We start from the raw sequence: 17,172 nt of genomic DNA, 5'->3' as shown, positions 1-17,172 counted from the left end.
TGAAGATGTAAGATGGCACACAACTTCAAGTTCTGTATCAATTCCACTGAAAGGAGTCAGACTCCTATGGGTCTCAAGGTAAACAGGTCCCTAATAGACTAAATCATGACTGAAGTAGTCTGGCAAGCTGAATTCATGGCATTACATTTTTCTTTACAATATCCAACCATAAGCCTGATGTGATTCCAAACTGTAAAGCACATTAACTGATAGCAAACACAAATTTCTAAATTGCGTGGGTTTTTTCTTCCCATTTTATTTATTTTTTTTCTGTTCCAGAATGAAGTAACAAGCCGAGCAAAGGAACCATGACATATGAGTTGCATAACAAAGACTTACCAGAGAAAGATTTTCACATTTTCTCATTACCCAAAATATTCAATAAACAGGATAAACTACAGGAACTACTTTTAAGTCACAATCAAAATTATATACAGAAATGGAGAATTACAGTGGCTCTGCATGGTCCTAACAGATTTGGTGTCACTGACTGACATGGAGAACTAGGCCACTGCTATTTCTTCATCTCCAGGACTGCACTTCCTGGCCCCCTGTGTTTGGCACTGCATATATTGCAGAACTGGACAGAAGATACCTGGATCAAAAAAGAAAACAGGAATCTCTCAGAGAAATATAGCCACATCAGAATGTGTAAAGATAAATGAAAAGTGCTAATGCCCTTCTCAACATTACTGCTCACAGTCAGACTGTTCCCATTCAACATAGTCATGGATAGGTGAGGGAAGACAATATAGAAAACCATAGTAAAGCAGGCTGTTCTGGTGTCAGAGGGCAGCACAACTCACCACTCACTCCAAGGTATTACCACCACCTGCCAGAAGAGTAATGTCAAACTTCCTCACACCAAAAATGAAAAGTACACAGTGAAAAACATCACTGATTATCTTCATATATAAAGATGACAGTAAAGTCACTTGGTCAGCTCCAATAACGACTGGATGCCTTAGTCACAGCTCTGTTTTTGGGTAATGCTCCACAGATTTCCAACAATTAAGATCAGGGCCCGAATACTGTCATTTGAAATAAAAGATGTGTTTATCGTTACTCTGTGTTTAGCTCTGTGTGCATTTTGTGCATGCACTATTTTCATTTCAGTATGTCACTGATAACCAAATATCAGTAACACGACTGATCACCTAAGGCTACATAATACAGTGTAACAGGGGAAATTTGGCTCTGTTACATGAATACATCCCTGTATTTATACATACTGTCTATTAATATATATAATATAATAGCTATTTAACATTTAAAAATCACACCTAACCAGTCACCTGCCCCAGAAAATTGAGAATGCTAGACAAATTTTAGATTATTTCTCACAATAAAATTTGTGGCAAATATTGAAGAAATATTTACTAATTGTTATGCTTTCTTGTACAAATGATCTAATACATTCAGCTTTTCCTAACATACTTAAGTATCCATGCTGTACCATATGGCTACAAGCACTGTTTACTTACAGAAGAAGTGATTCACTAGAGCTATTTTTTCACTACATGTTAATTTTCAGAGATAGATACAGAATCTTAAAGACTTAAATTTAATTTTCTATGTGATTTTGTTACCATTTGAATGCTTTTGTTCCTAAATTTGAACCCTGCTATATCTAGAAGTTATTTTTAATTTGTATTAATTGAACAAACAAACCAACCCCCCAAACAACTTACAAAGAAAAAAATGTTTTGACCATAAGGATGATTACAAAGATATTTAAACATTGACTCTGAAATGACTGAGTTTTGTCTTCCAGGTCAGAATTATTTAATATGGTTCACTTGAGAAAATATCTTTATTCTCATCTTTGAGTATGTTTAGTTAAAGTAAAAGCTGGAATGGAAAAGAACTAAAAAATTAGACAGACTGTATTCCCTGTATGTCTCAGAGTTGCATTACATATTCAGATTGCAGAAAGTGATAAAAAACTGTTCAAGTAGCAGTGATTTCTTTCTACATTGGATGAATTTTAGTTGCAGTATCCTTAAACTCCCTTTCCTTGGTCACCTATATGGTATCATCATAAGTTATTACTATAATCATGCAATTCCTTATAGACCCATGCCCTTCTCCAGAGCTGACAAAAGAAAATGTGTGACTTTATTTTTGGCAAAGGTGTCAGACATATTAAGCTAATTCCTTACTGTGTTAGATACAGGTAGGCACTCTCTGTGAAACATGTGTCTGCAGTGGAACACTACCACACTGAAGGACTTGGATGCATCTGGGAAACAGAAAAATAAATTCATTTCAACAGGGCTACAGCAATATATGCTCACATTCTATTATACACAGAGAAACTTCAAGTAACACCTCTCAAAATAATTTCCAAATTATTCTGGCTCATACATAGCAACCATTAAGAGTGACGGTTTCAGGAAATGTGTGCCAGTGATGGAGTTACAAAAAAACATTTTTCTGTGGCTTACATTTCTATCAGAAAATTTTAATCTCAATATATGCTACATGCTAAATTTGGGCAGGGAGAAGAGTAAGCTACCATCAAATAATGCAGCTGCTTTGAAGAAAAGTTAGCAGAAAATTTCTTGCACTAGTGTGAAGAGAACCAGAACACTGAGCACTTCTAGAGACTACACTGCATGCCATGATCCTGAAATTTGGCAACAAGCTGCCGAGGTGCATGATGTGAGTTTTCATTCCCACATGAATATTTAGCCAAATTAGAACCCTAAATACAACATCCACATATCTAAAGAATAACCATCTCACTCATGAGCATCATTCGCACTCTACTTTGGCTCTTTTTTCCTCAACACACATACTTCAAAGCAATAGCACATTCAACTCTGCCAGATTCTCCTTGTCAGTATATTGCTGCATATGATCCCAGTATAGTTGTTTTTATTTATTTACTTAAGTGAAAAATGGTAAAAACTAGATAAATTGTAAGTGATTCTATCAGGCTATTAACACTTAGAAAACAAACAAGTGTCTGCACATATGCTTCGTCTTACATATTCTTGCTTCAACAGGCCACGACAGATATTCTCTTAGGAAAACTGTTTCTTTTTAAGACACCCAACAACTACATTGATATTTCTGGACTACAGTTGTCTTGGAGAATGTACATCTCTGAAATAACATCCTGAATTTCTAGTTTCACAACTAACTTTAGAAGGTTTTAAGATGTTGCACCACCATTCAGACAAAAAATACATTCCATAAAATTTTACCATCTACAAGTTCAGTGTGAATAATCCAACAGAGGTGGACAAGATTTGGTGGCTTAGGTTTGTGGTTCTAATAATCTTTGAGAATACGTATGTTGGTGGAATGAAAAGTTGCCTTGAATTCCATGTATTCAAAACAGAAAACAAGGAAGTCAAAGTTGAATAAGAAAGAATATCTGGGTTTACTGCAACAAAAAATGTTCAGTTAGACTCTACTCCCATGTCAGAATTCAAAAGCAAGCTTTGCATAGGAGATTGAAATTTATATAGCAATCACCGAGAGATATTACACAATTTTACGAATAAAAGCAAAGAGTAGTTCCTCTTAAAATACTACTAAAAAAATTTACAACCTCTTTTTTTTTTTTTTCCTAGAGAAGCATCCTACCTGAAGGAAGTATTGGAGACAGACATGATTCACAGATATTCTCCTCTGAAAAACAAAGGAAAATTAAGCTTTGTTAACAAACTCCATGTTTACTTTTTAATAAAGTAAGTATGAACATACTGCTATTACAGAAATGGAGCTTGGTCCTAAAGCATTTACTTAAGATGCCTAACAAAATCAATTAAAAATTGAAGAGCAATACTGAAATAGCATTTCTAATAACAATATAAATAAATATCTGATGACAGTAGAACTGCAGGATTGAGGCTGTTTAGGATCAGTGCTGAAGAGACAAAAGGCAGACTGAAACAAGGAACATGGGATGGGTGGCTGTTAACTCTGCAACATTTTGGAGCAGAAGCTCTGGTACTCTGTCCTGTCAGCTTTTGTCTCTTGCTATTAACACTCAGCTGGTGTGAATTACAGTGCTGCTCACATGCATCATTAGCACCTTGCAAAATATTTTCAACTGTTTCTGACAATCTTCTTGTATCTTTTGCTTTGGTTGCAGATTATTACCATCTGACTGTCCATGTTGGTATTAAACATCATTTTTACCTTTACAGAGAAACTGCAGGACAAAATACATTACTGGCTATGCAGAGAGTGATCAAGAGAGACAGCTGCATGCTGGGTCTTGTAGTTTTTGAGATACAAGTAGTTCCTTTGCAAAGGGGAAAAGCATCATGTATCCTACTACATTCTACAGATAAGGTAAAAAATGTAGGCTTTTGGACAGCTTCCAAAGCAGACAGTCAGGAGTTATATAAATAGTCTATATAAAACAGTCTTTAAAATCTTGAAAGTCATGTTTCCTCTGTACCCACCATCCACTAGAACACCCTTCATCTGAGTTCGATGCATTTTCTTCAACAAAGAAAGAGAATCAGCAACGAGTATCTTTTTGCAACCTTCCCGCAGTAAGATCTGTTGGTGCAAAGAACATAAAAGACAGCAGTTGTTTAACAGATGGGCATATCAACTATTTTGACAAGTCACCATTCTGTTTTTGCTGCAAAAGTGAGTGCAAGAAATGTTTAGAACTTTTCAAGGTATTATAAAGGAGGCAAAGGAGGAACCTTGTGTTGCCATCACCTCTACCTAAATGAAAAGCCCCCCAAAAAACCCCAAAACTCCACAAAACAAAAACAAACATCAAGAAATAAAATTCTTTAAAAAGATAGTATTATCATAAGTATGCATGTCTTTCTATGAGATGGTGTTAACAAATTACAACAGAGAGGAACTTATACAGTGCCCCTCAGAATTAATTCCCAAACCATTTCAAATTTCTTCTTCCTGTATCTTTTCTGTCTTCTTCAGAAAATATATTTGATAATCATAAGACATTCATAAACACTGCAATTCAAAATATATTTTGTTCACTCATATATCCTGCTGAGAAGTCATTTAATAAGCAGTACTAAATGTCCATGCAACTAACCAAAGGTCTCTAGTTCATTCCTCTTCAGCAAAAGTCTCAGCTCCCTTTTGACTTATTTGGTATTTTTCATTAGATCAATGTATCATTGCCTGAAATGGTTTTGAAACACAGAAGAAACAAGGGCATAACAATTACACAGAACCTTATTTCAAAATACTTAATGGAGCAAGTATGGAAAGATGACAAACCCCATTAAGTACTTTGGAATTTTTTCTTCCTCCTCCCAAAATAATGTTTGGAAATTTGTTTTCCAAGTCAACAATTACTTTGAAAACTGCTTTCCAAAGATACTCACAGTCAATTACCATGTGACCAACCCTACTAAAAGACGGGTATAAAGAAGCAATGTTATTCCTTTCTTCTGATTTTTTGTATTACAGGAGATAACGAGCATTCTAAGACAGTGCAAAATACAGCTAATGCAAATACCTAAGAATAAATACAATAATGGATTTACAGCCAGATAGACACTGTCCAAAACTCTACCTTTTCACATACACATTCTGAAGTAATAAGGACATACTTCTAAGAATGATATGCAGATAAGATTGCAAATCCGAAGTACATTAAAAAAAATTAACACTGAGTAATGCTGTGAGTATTTCAAATTGGGCATATCAACAGGTGACTGATACTTTTCCATTATTGGAAAAATTGAGCTATAAAACATTTCAGAGCACCAGCAACTAAATGCAGATTTACAGGGCAAGCACTTAGAAAATGAATCATTTTTATCTGTTGATAATCTCAGGAACAATCTGGCTATGTTTTTCCCTTGCCAACTTTATCCAAAGGCAACAAAGAATGTAAAATTTTGTTCTAAATAAAGAAAAATATTGCTAGGTTTGAAAAAAATACAAGAAACTTTTAGCAAGGACAACTGAATGAGACTGTGTCTAGTCCAACTCCCAGCCCTATAGAGAACAGCACCAAGAATCATACCAAGTCCCTCTGAACATTGTCTAAATGTTTCTTGAACTCTGACAACCTTGGTGCTGTGACCATGTTAAATGAAAGAAGCAGAACAAAGATACAATGGGAATATGGAAGTGTGACCTAGCATTTCTTAATTAAAATACAGTGTGCTAATAGAAAAAATTAATTTAAAAGAAAGAACAATGACGAGGGAAACAACAGACATCACTAGCTCACTGGAAAACCTCAATCCTGTTTGATGTCTTAAAACTCAGGAGTAACAGAAATATCTGATAAAACATGTATTTTAAGAAATATGCACTTTCTCCCATTATTTAAACAGCATTGAGATCTTTCCATAACACATTTAATGACTGTCAGACCTTACTTTGCTAGAAATGGAATACAATAGGTAGCCATTATTATATAAAAGGAAAAATCACAATGGAGAATGCAAAATGTCTATTCTCATGGTAAAAAAATTCTCAACACTTCTGTAGAAATTTATTGGAAGACCTCAAAAATGGATAATTTAAGAGTTACAGAAAGCAAAGGAAAGGGAATTTGAGTCAAGAGAGGGGAGCTTCATTAAAGGGGAGAGAAATAGGTAACTGTGGACCCTAAGGTTAAGTTGAACTAGTTAAAACTGACAGTGGGCATAAATCTGTGATCTTGGAAACCACTTTCCAAAAAGAAACAGAACTGAGGATGAAACAGAATTTTATTTATCCTTTAAAGGCATGTAATTGTGAACAAAAGCATGACAGCCTCATGCACCCACAGAAATAAGTTTTAGGCAGAAATAATGCATTTTGTGAAATTAATGAAAATTGATAAAACCAAAACTGTTATAGCAAAAATGTTTGTTTTCTGGCTATATTAGGGAAGATATTAGGCATAAACTATTCTATTTGATTAAAACAGTCTTGATTTACATTGGTAAATCAAGCCTAACATTATCTTTAAAGAAAAGCACTGCAGTATGGAGTTAATTTGAAAGGGTTACTCAAAACTATTGGAATTAATTCAGGCCTTGATTCAGCTTAACCCACAAAAAAGTCAGTTTCTCAAATTCTTTCAAACAGCATCACTGCCACAATTAAAACCACATTATTTTTAGTCTTTACAGCCAAAAGGCACATGTCCCCGTGTGCAAGCTGCCACCTGCCCTCTAGTGCCTCCCAGGTGTCTGAACAGCATTTTTAGTTATGTTCAGGAACATAACCTAACAAATTTTCCAAGCAATGTTTCAAGCAGCATTCACTGGATTATCATTGGGTTCTGCTAGTTCATAAACTCTATTATGAATGGATAGATGTGAATTCTGTGAATGGATCAATGTCTGTTACCCATCAGAGTTACTGCAGGTTCAAAGTGCAAACTAGTAAGTCAATGTTTGAGTAAAATGGCTAAACCACAAAATCTCTAAGTACTACATCTAAACAAATTGCTTTTGTATTTTAAAGCTAGGAGAAAAGGAGTCTTAGAAAACCAACATCTTTCAAAGATTTATTCTAACAAATTACAAAACAAGGGTGAAAAATGAAGCATTTCTTTCTAAAACAAGGGAGGTATTTAAGCCTCTTCCAATACCACAAGCAATTCCTACATTTCATTCAGATACAAACCAAAGCTGAAAAGATACCTATTTTATACATTTGGAAAGCACAACAGGCTTATAATTAACTCACAAGTCTACAAATAAGGAGATTTTACTATCAGCCTTCTTTGGGAGATGTGTGATAAAATGCTTTAGAAACCTAGAGAATGGTGATTCATTTGCACATAAAAAAAGCACTAGGAATGTGTAATTTCTAATAAGTAGGCAGTTTTCTCTTTAAGATAATCTGTCTAATTTATCTACAAATTTATGACAGCAACAAAGTAGATTTCAAAAGCAATATAAAAGCTTCAGACTACACTTTATTTGTTAAATGCTCCTATTAAAATTCAAAGAACTATAACTTTGTCCTTGTCTCCATAACTTTGTTGTTTGTGATATGTTATTGTGTATAAACACTAAAATCAGCATTCAGCAGTAAATAAACTTTCATCATTACAATCAGGGTCATTTGATTAGGTACTATGGTTTTAATACATTAACTCAAACAATGTCAAAGACAAAACACCAAAACAAATTATCTTCATGGGTAAAAAAACCAAAAAAAAATCACTTCAAGGTTTAATCCCAATTCAAAAAAACACTTACCTATTTTCCTGCTTAAGGGAATAGTTAGAAGTGTGCTCAGTTTTAAGCTCATGACAGAATTGCAGAATAAAGTCATACATGATCTATGTTTTATTTTTGCCCATAACAATATCTAATTCTGCTTTTAGTGCTATGCTTGGTTGGTTGGTAGTGACCATATTTCAAAGGTTAACCACAAAGTGGAGGTGAGCTTAGAGTAGCATATAGAGCAGTGGCAGCTGGATGGCAATTTTTTAAAGTGAAGCCATCAGCCTACAATCTGCCAAAATTATTAAAAATTATTCAAGAAAGAGTCCATATAAAAAAAATACAACAAAATTTGATTTGCATTAGTTCACTTTCTTGTTGGATTCTCTAATGCATACTGTGAGTCACACATACTTTGGTAGCCACTCAGTTTGATTTACTTGGTTTTGCTGGGATGGAAAGGACTGTTCTCAAAAAGACAAAGTCTGTCAAAGGCACTGCTTTTAACTCCTACCCATATTTCACATCACACCTAAGTAAAGTTTACTGGTACGGAAACTCAAAAGCATAATACGGAATTTGCATTTGCATGTAAGCATGCAAATAGGTATGAAACAATCTTATCAGGGCATGAAAAAGGAGCCCACAATTAAACAATATGATGGCACAGCAGTAACATCTTTTGGGAAGCCATCATTATGAAAAGACCAGCATAATTTTTGTGTTAGGCAGTGGCTTGCAAGTCAAGCAGCAGGCTCTCTTTCCACCTCTGCTCCTCCTTCGTGGATCCTAGTACAAGATTCTTTTTGCCTTTGAAAATGAGAATAATAAAACTTATATGCATATAAAGCTCAAGATCCAAAAAAAATGAAGATATAGAAAATCCAGTGAAATTTGTATTTCTGAGTGCGTTCAAAATGTCTGGTATGCTTCTTGCTACACATCAAGAGGTTTCTACCAAAAGCCAGAGATGTGCCAGGCCAAAATAAAGGCCAGTGACTTCTCAGCATGAACCTACACAACATGTGCAGAGGTATGACCAGGCATCATACAAACACACTGAAGACTGGCTTTAAAACAGCTAATGAGGCAGTAATAACAGAAACAGTCCTTCTATAAAATTTGAGTCCTTCTATAAAATTGGCTACTTTGGTGAGTGTGCAAGACCAGCAATAAGAGCTCCAAATTTCAATATAGATATACCATTTGTTCATAAACAGTGCACTTCATGTTGCCAATACCACTTAAAGAACAGACTTATTTTAAACTATAACTTACATTTCTCTAATGAAATATTGCCTTTTTTTGGGCTATACTTTTTTCTCTCAGACAAGAAAGCCAAACACAAATTACATTAAGCTTCTCTAATTTCTATTATCCCTATGAAATCTAAATTTTAGCCCTAGAGCTATCCAACTCTATTTCAAAATCAATTAATTTGAAATCCACGAATTATTTCAATGCTAACATTAAATCATTTTAGATATCATTCTCAAGATTAAATGCATGCTTTTAATCCAAAAGTAATTGTGTTTAAAGGTATTTGTAGAAAAAATTGTATTTCCATCCCCAAAATATGACCATATTGATGTCATCAGCTTTGTCTGAAGCCACACAATGTATTCTGTATATATGTAAAGCTGAAGCTGTGCTTACAGCACTTGCTCAGTCTGCCTGCAAAATACAACAAATATTACGTTTTGAGTTCATGAGAATGCAGGAATAGGAGGATCAATGGTGGTACTGACAGCAGCAAGATTAACATGCAACTGTTGAAATGTATCATGGTATTTAGCTAGTATAATTTTGGAAGGATAGTAGCTTTGGACTTCACCTGATGAAGTCAAAACATGAAGTAATGCTAAAACACGCATTATATGCAAACATGTATCTATTTACAAGTGTCAGGAGATGAAGAAATGTAAAATGCTTCTTTGAAATAGCTAAAGTCATAATCTGAAGTTCACATTAAAAAAAATAATGGAAAAGCCTTAGAAAGGCTTAAACCCTGCCCTGAAGGAAGATACGGGTTTTTGTTGGCCTAGCAAGATACCAGCCGTGACCTTAATGTAACCATTGAGTCCATCCATTTGCTCAAAATGTTGACAGACAAAGAGCAGATGGGGAACAAATATTTGAGGCTCAGAAAATCGGAGTTTCAGCTGCCTACTGAGCTACGTTTTCTTGGACTCTGCATAGTCACACTGGAGGCATCTGTATCTTTCAGTAGAGTGATGCAGAACAGCATACAGAGAATTCAAGTTTGGGACTCCTTTTGCAGCAGGGAGATTTAAAATATGCAATGCAACACACTCTGCTGGCTACTTACAGGGAACATGGAAAGTTATGCTTCTTGTAAGTTCTTGCAAAGTATGTGTCAGAACCAATCATGCAGGGGACTGCACATACCTGTATAATTATGCTGGGGAAAGAACTTCCATAATCCAGTTAACAGTCAATTTTTCATAAAATGCATAAACAGCAACACAGGCACAAAATATTCTGAGTTGGAAGCAGTACTGAGTCCAACTCTAAAGTGAATGGTCCATAATACAGGAATTGAACCTACAACCTCAGCATTATTAGAATAATGCTCCAACCGATTCTGCATCATTGACATGAATTTGATTTTAAAAGTTCATCTTCCTTCAGTTAGTATGACACTTAATATATGGCTCTAACACCTGATGAATGTTTCAGTCAGGGAATGTTGCATTCTGCCTCCATTCTGCCTCTGCATTCATATGAAACAGAATGAGAAGTACTGGTCATGAAACTTTCCAATACTGGACAGTTGGGCAGTGTAAATAGGCTGAATCACTCAAGATGCTTCCAGTTCTACTTACCCACCAGGCTTATGACAGTATAGAAGACATTTAGAAGGGCTAGAAGCCATAAAGAAATCTTGGCAAATTTCCACTATTTCTATCATAGTTTTGTATTGGCCCACAGTGTCCATGACCAATGACTGAACAAATCACAATAGCAATTTCTTGTGTTGTTCATTGACAAAGACTGTTTGCTGTCTCCCTGAAAATTAGTATCCCATGAAGAATGCAACATCTACCTGCAAGTTGTAGTCCTGAAGAATTTTCACTAGTGAGTCTCTCAAATTAGGAATCTCCATGCCTTCCTTAATGCGGTGGATCAAAAGAATAGGATCGACATGGGTTCCAATATTGTTCAACAAACCAGTAATAAAAGCTGTGAAAACCAAGAGACAAAGAAATTAAGAAAAACAATCCGGCAAAATAGCTGATTAAAGGATACTTTGGTGACAAGCTACTTGACAGTTCTCTGCTAAGTGAGAACACTAAGTCGCTTTTACAATCTTTGTATGTTTCTTGCAGCTGTATTTACTTGAATACAAGCCTTTGGGAAGGTGAGGAAGATACAGTCTGGCAACTTACAGAACTTCTAGTGTATTCAGCAAAGTGGTAACTGAGTCTCCAGCACAAACTCACAAGTAAATAATGCATTTTGATTCAATAAAGAGAGCACTCAAACAAATAGTATTTAACTACTAATAACTACTTTATGTGGTAATTCCACTCCCAGTTCCAGGGTTTAAAAACAAACTTTCAAGCACCTAGCCTGATTTCAGTGTGTTTCTAAACATTGGTGAGAGTGACATAAGTCTTTTGCTCTTTGAAGAGCATCTGGCTAAAAAACCCACTAGAATGATGACTCGATGCTGTGTGTTTTCTTCAACGCCCACAACTAAGGAATATCAGTAGAGCTGCTCTGCTTATAGGCAGAAACTGCTACATAGAGTTACTGAGAGAATTCTGTATACCTTGAATTCCTTTTGCTCTAAAGATATCACTGACTGTAGCATCACTTTTAGTGATGCATTCAAGTATGGGTAATTTGAGAATGCCATTCTTCTTGAGGTTTAACAGATTCTGGTCACTTCTTCCTTTCAAAATTAGCAACCAAGGGATGAAAAGATACATATTCTGACACTAATTCTACAAGACTCTCAATCCCCCAGAAAATAGGTAACAAGAGACTTTACAGTCTTGATTTAAAGCCCCAGAAGAGGATGCAAAAACTAATAGAATAGATAGTTAAGAAAATTCTGTTTTCTTAGTCATTTGAACTTCCTCAAATCTGCCTCCTTGACAACACTGATACTTATGTTTCTGAGTCCATCTAACCCTTTAACTAGAAGCAGCTATTAATATAATGAATGAAAGGCAAAATGCACTCATTATTACCAATCTTACCTTTGTAACACAGAAACAAAATAAATTGGTTTTTTTTACTGAAGGAAGAAAGGTATAGGCTTTTCATGTTCAGAATCTTGAAGGGAAGCAGATAATACACAAAATACTCATCAAACCTGCAGAATGTGTTTTGAGGCTGTCTAAAAATAAAGTCTCATTCTGCCAAACTAAAAGCACTACTGTCCCCTTGATTTGTCATTAAGGAGAGAATTATGCAGAGCTTATTCAATGTTAAGCCTCCAAGTACTCATTGTGTATCATACCCTCAAAATGCCTTACTGCAAGTTTTTATGCACACTAGAACAGAACAAACTGTAACACCTCCCTGACCATACAAAAACACCTTCTGTAACATACATGTGAGTAGTTCAGTCCTTCATTTGCAATAGCATTCCACACGTGCAAGCTTCCCAGAAACAGTCCCACTTACGTGGCTTGTCAATAGAATATAAAATGAGATCTTCCCAAAGTTCTCCATCATCTTGTTCCTTGGCAAATTCAATAGCTTTATCTACATCTTGCAATTCTTCCATTATCATCTTCAAGGCACTGCGGCTATTACCCATTCTGCCTGGAAGGAAAAATAAAAGACTATAAATGCTAATTGCTCATCAGTGTTCAGTGCTCATTCAATAAGAATTTTGTAAGTGTGAAGTTGACTCAAACTAATTCAACTAAGACCAAGTCTAGTCAATTCAGATGTAGGAATGCAAATCAGTATAATATGAACAAGTGCTTGGAGCAGGTTGCTGGATTGGGACCTGGAGGATTTCTCAAAGATGTGTTAGGTCATATTTGGGGTTCTGAACTTCAGCAACATCTAACATGAGGGGCAGTGTGTGTATGTGTACAAATGTAAATTATAACATAAAATACCAGCTTCAAGGGCCCACATGAGCCTTCTTAATTCGCGGTAAATATAGCACAGCTTACACCCATGAAAAATAAGAGGAAACAGGAGGAAGAAGCAGAAATTATGAACTATTTTTAAAACAAAATCATTAGTAAATCCTACTCTCCACTGGACTAAAATGGTCCACAAAATATTCTTTTTACTGAACCAAAGATTGTTTAAAAAATGTTTACTATTCTGTTCATGACTAATACATAAACATATACATAAGTCTTCCAATGCTTCTCATTCAGAGGTAGATTTCTTGGTCAGCTGAAGGAGTTAATTTACAGCTAATTTTATGGAAAAAAAAAGATAGAAAGCGATAAAAGCAAATCTTTCATCTCAGCAAAAAATAACATCAAGCTTCTGAGATGTATTCAGAATACAACATTTGTTTAACTTCTCCTCTCTTTTCAAAACCAACGGTATTACTCATATCTTGGAGATTGCATCAGAAATACCTTCCCACCCAGCTTGCTCCCTATAACCTCTGTAACACTTCCAGAGCCTCAGAAGAACACCAAGTAAAAAACATAGTAACACAATATAATAAGTTAAGATGTCATATTGATCCAGTGCTTTATTTTCTAAATCGTGTTATTTGGTTTAGATATTAGATAGTATATCTTCACATTATAAACTTTATTACAAGTTTAAAAGTGTTATAATTGATCACAGCTATTTATTCTGAGTTACTTACTTAGAAGATAGACTGTCTCTTCTACAAAGTTTCTCTGCTGGCAGATCTCAAGAGCCTTGAATGTAAGGGAAGAGAAGAGAGAATATAAGGAAACCATGAAACATGAAATTTTATTGATCACAAATGCTGCAAGAAGCTTGAAGTGATTTTTCCATGAAGTTACATTATTCATTTTGACAGGAATGCGGCTCCCTTAATAATCACTGTCAAGTCCTCTCACCCTAATTAAGAAGAGAAACTCTATGACTTCCATTACTCTCTTTAAAATTCTGAGACTGAATAAATCTGTGGACAGAACAGATATTTCAGTTTGGACTATATCAATCTCTGACTTTAATTCTACCAGCAACTTCTTTATTCTGCCTCCAAAAGTTGGTTAATACAAAACATTAATAACACAAGACTGAAATTCTCCTCAGGGTAACCAGAATAGTTTCAGGAGAGAGAGTGCCCTCCAAATTGTGAACCAAGAAAACAATGCAAAATAACAAATATGAAAGAATATGGAGGAAGCATTTATTGTAAATTTGATTTAAAGACCCGAGGGCCAAGTATCTTTATCAGCTACAAAATCTGCATGCAGCTGGAAACCACCACAATTATAAATACTACCAAACTGATTACCAATGGGTTTGTAGTAACAGGAAATCAGCAGGGCTGGTATGCCATAAACAATGCAATGAATGTTTCCATTAATTTGGAAACAGAAAGCAAACTCAAGATTCATAACATTCCTGTAAAGACAACTGTTCACCAACCTTCACACTTTGAAATCAAATTTTTAAATACATAAAGTATAGCTATAATCAAAGAAGAGGTAGGAATTAACGTTTTGTTCCAAATCTCATTGTTTCAAAAGGGTTACTGTAAGGATTAGAGGTATGGACAACAAATTTTGGGCTAGAGGTAAGTGAATTACCAAGTAGATACTTCAGGTGAATGGAGGTATGAATAATACTGATAAGTTATATACATACCTGATGGCCCTCTTTTTCCTCTCCACTTAAAAGGTAAACTACAAAGCACCAGGTATTCAGTAGTTCTAGATACTGCCATTTCCTGACTGTCATGCTCCCTCTAGAGGAAAACAGGGAACATTCCTACTTCTCTTCCACCTCATTTTCAAAATGTTTGCTAAACTGCACTTGACTAAAAGAAAGAGAGGAGCAAAGCTGTGCTCTAGAGAGCACAAATTGTTTCTTCTTGATGAGTTTATAATTTCATTAGAGCAATAATGAGTGGATTTTTTCAAACAGAAATTGCTTTTTGCAGTTCATACACTGTGTTGGAACTTGCTTAACAGAAACTGAAAATAGCGGTAACTGGGAAATTCTTAGTCACCTTCTCAGTTTCTTGGAACAAAGATCTGTATGTCACAAGAAGTGTTATTATACAGCATGCATGGTAAGAAGTATAATTACAGAATTAATAGTATCTTTTTGTCTCTTCCTTAGCTTCTTACTGAAAGATGCTAACATTTTAACATTAAGGTTAGAATTATACATTTTTTCTGATATTCTTCTCTCTTGACTTTGGTGATTATTGCACCACACCTTCCAAAAGCTGATGGGTCTCTCACCTATTCTTGCTCATAGCCCGTATCTTCAGCAAAGCAGAACCAGCAATGAGCATCAGCTTCACACAGCACTTTTCTGCACCACCTGCCTCTAAAGATAGGAGGCTGGATGTGCAATAACTAAAATTAATTTGCCTCAAAATTAAAAAAAAATTCAGGTAAGGTTTTATACATAAAACCATGATCACATGAGTAATACATAAGGCAGAAACTAAGAATCAGAAAGTTAAAAACAAGTAAACCAATATTGTAGATCACAGTTTCTGGCTGGAAACCTCTCAGACAAACTAGTTTCACATAGTGGTTTCAACAAATTCCAATTCTTTAATCCCAAGAATGTAGGAAGCAAAACAAGAGAGGTACCAGGAACAGGTTTTCTTGGGAATGTTAACTACGTAAAATACAAAATTCAATATTACTCTTAAAAACTACTCCACTGTGTCATCATTATGGCTGCATATGGATAGGCACCCTTTTACAAGGTCTGCTTTGCTCAGCTATTAACAGCAAAAAGTACTGATAATATAATACTAAGCCATCTAAACTGGAAAACTTAGAATTTCCATTTGTTTTGCATTAATTCAAGCAAGGGAAACAACTCAAGGTTGGCCTTACCTTTATGCATTTTTTATTTTGCCAAGAAAGAGCAAGGAAGGAAAATATAAAAAAATATAAAAATATTAGAAGATGGAAACCTGGTACTCTGTAAAACCCCAAGTGTATTAGGCAAAGTACAAAGATGAAATACTTTTAGCCCTGTTAGTTCAGTGATGTATATTGTGTATATTATTCAACAGAAACTTATGGCCTTACAATAAAAGATAGAATAACTACAGTTACAGTTACTGGTTTTTCCAGATCTAACACAAACAGCTCCTAGATTTGGCAAAATGATTATCAATTTCTTGAACTCATAACCTACTGTTCAGTCAGGCTAAACACTTATGAGTAGATATGTTGTAGCTAGAACTCTAGTCATAACTGTAGTCAGAACTTCTACATTAAAAATACCATCAATTCCTGCCCTGAGAGAGGAAAGTCTCAGGTGTCATCAGCTCTGCAAACAAAACTGCAGGTGATGGTCACAAACTCAAAGGATCCCTGATACTGGCAGTAGAGGGCAGTACCTGACATGGCTCGAAATTCACAAGACTACAAGTTACAGACCAGGACCTTGATAAAAATCAAGGACCTATGCTTAGATTTTTGGGGCTTACCTTCTCCAGTGGGCAGTGTGTGCTGTCTCTGAGAAATGGAAGTAAGTTTGGTCGATCATATTCAGCATAAAGGCTGATCTGTTTCTCATGATATCGTTGGCCTTTATGGTGGTCTCTTTTGAAAAGCTTGTGTAAATACTAGGAATCAAAAAATAATCAGAATTCAAACTCACTTATTCAATACTATTAATGGAATAATAGAAACTCCTGAGTTGGAAGGGAATCACATAATCAAATTCCAACGCCTGGCCCTGCACAGGACAGCCCCAGGAACCACACCATGTTCCTGACAGCATTGTTCAAATGCTTCTTGAACTCAGATAGGCTTGATGCTGTGACCACTTCCCCAGAGTGGAAGCCTTCCAGTGCCCAGCCACTCTAGTGGGCAAAGCTTCTCCTAATATCTAACCTAAACCTCCCCTG

The 17,172-nt window shown here is 35.4% G+C and overlaps 1 protein-coding gene across 2 annotated transcripts in view; it reads right to left on the bottom strand.

Moving 5' to 3' along the window:
* Positions 1-223: 223 nt before the first annotated feature.
* Positions 224-17,172, bottom strand: part of VPS41 (VPS41 subunit of HOPS complex) — a 110,603-nt gene continuing 93,654 nt past the window's right edge. For both annotated transcript variants that reach the window (XM_002198900.7, XM_072924040.1), the window contains 8 exons: positions 16,750-16,887; positions 13,957-14,011; positions 12,792-12,932; positions 11,200-11,336; positions 4,425-4,524; positions 3,598-3,642; positions 2,163-2,242; positions 224-595 (listed from right to left, as the gene is read on the bottom strand). In XM_002198900.7, the coding sequence (XP_002198936.3) occupies positions 515-595; positions 2,163-2,242; positions 3,598-3,642; positions 4,425-4,524; positions 11,200-11,336; positions 12,792-12,932; positions 13,957-14,011; positions 16,750-16,887 (777 nt within the window). In that variant the 3' untranslated portion in view covers positions 224-514. The remainder of the gene's footprint in view (positions 596-2,162; positions 2,243-3,597; positions 3,643-4,424; positions 4,525-11,199; positions 11,337-12,791; positions 12,933-13,956; positions 14,012-16,749; positions 16,888-17,172) is intronic.

This window comes from Taeniopygia guttata, chromosome 2 (assembly GCF_048771995.1).
Source record: "Taeniopygia guttata chromosome 2, bTaeGut7.mat, whole genome shotgun sequence".
NCBI lineage: Eukaryota > Metazoa > Chordata > Aves > Passeriformes > Estrildidae > Taeniopygia > Taeniopygia guttata.
Note: the sequence above shows the minus strand (reverse complement) of the source record. Positions and strands in the feature narration are given on the sequence as shown.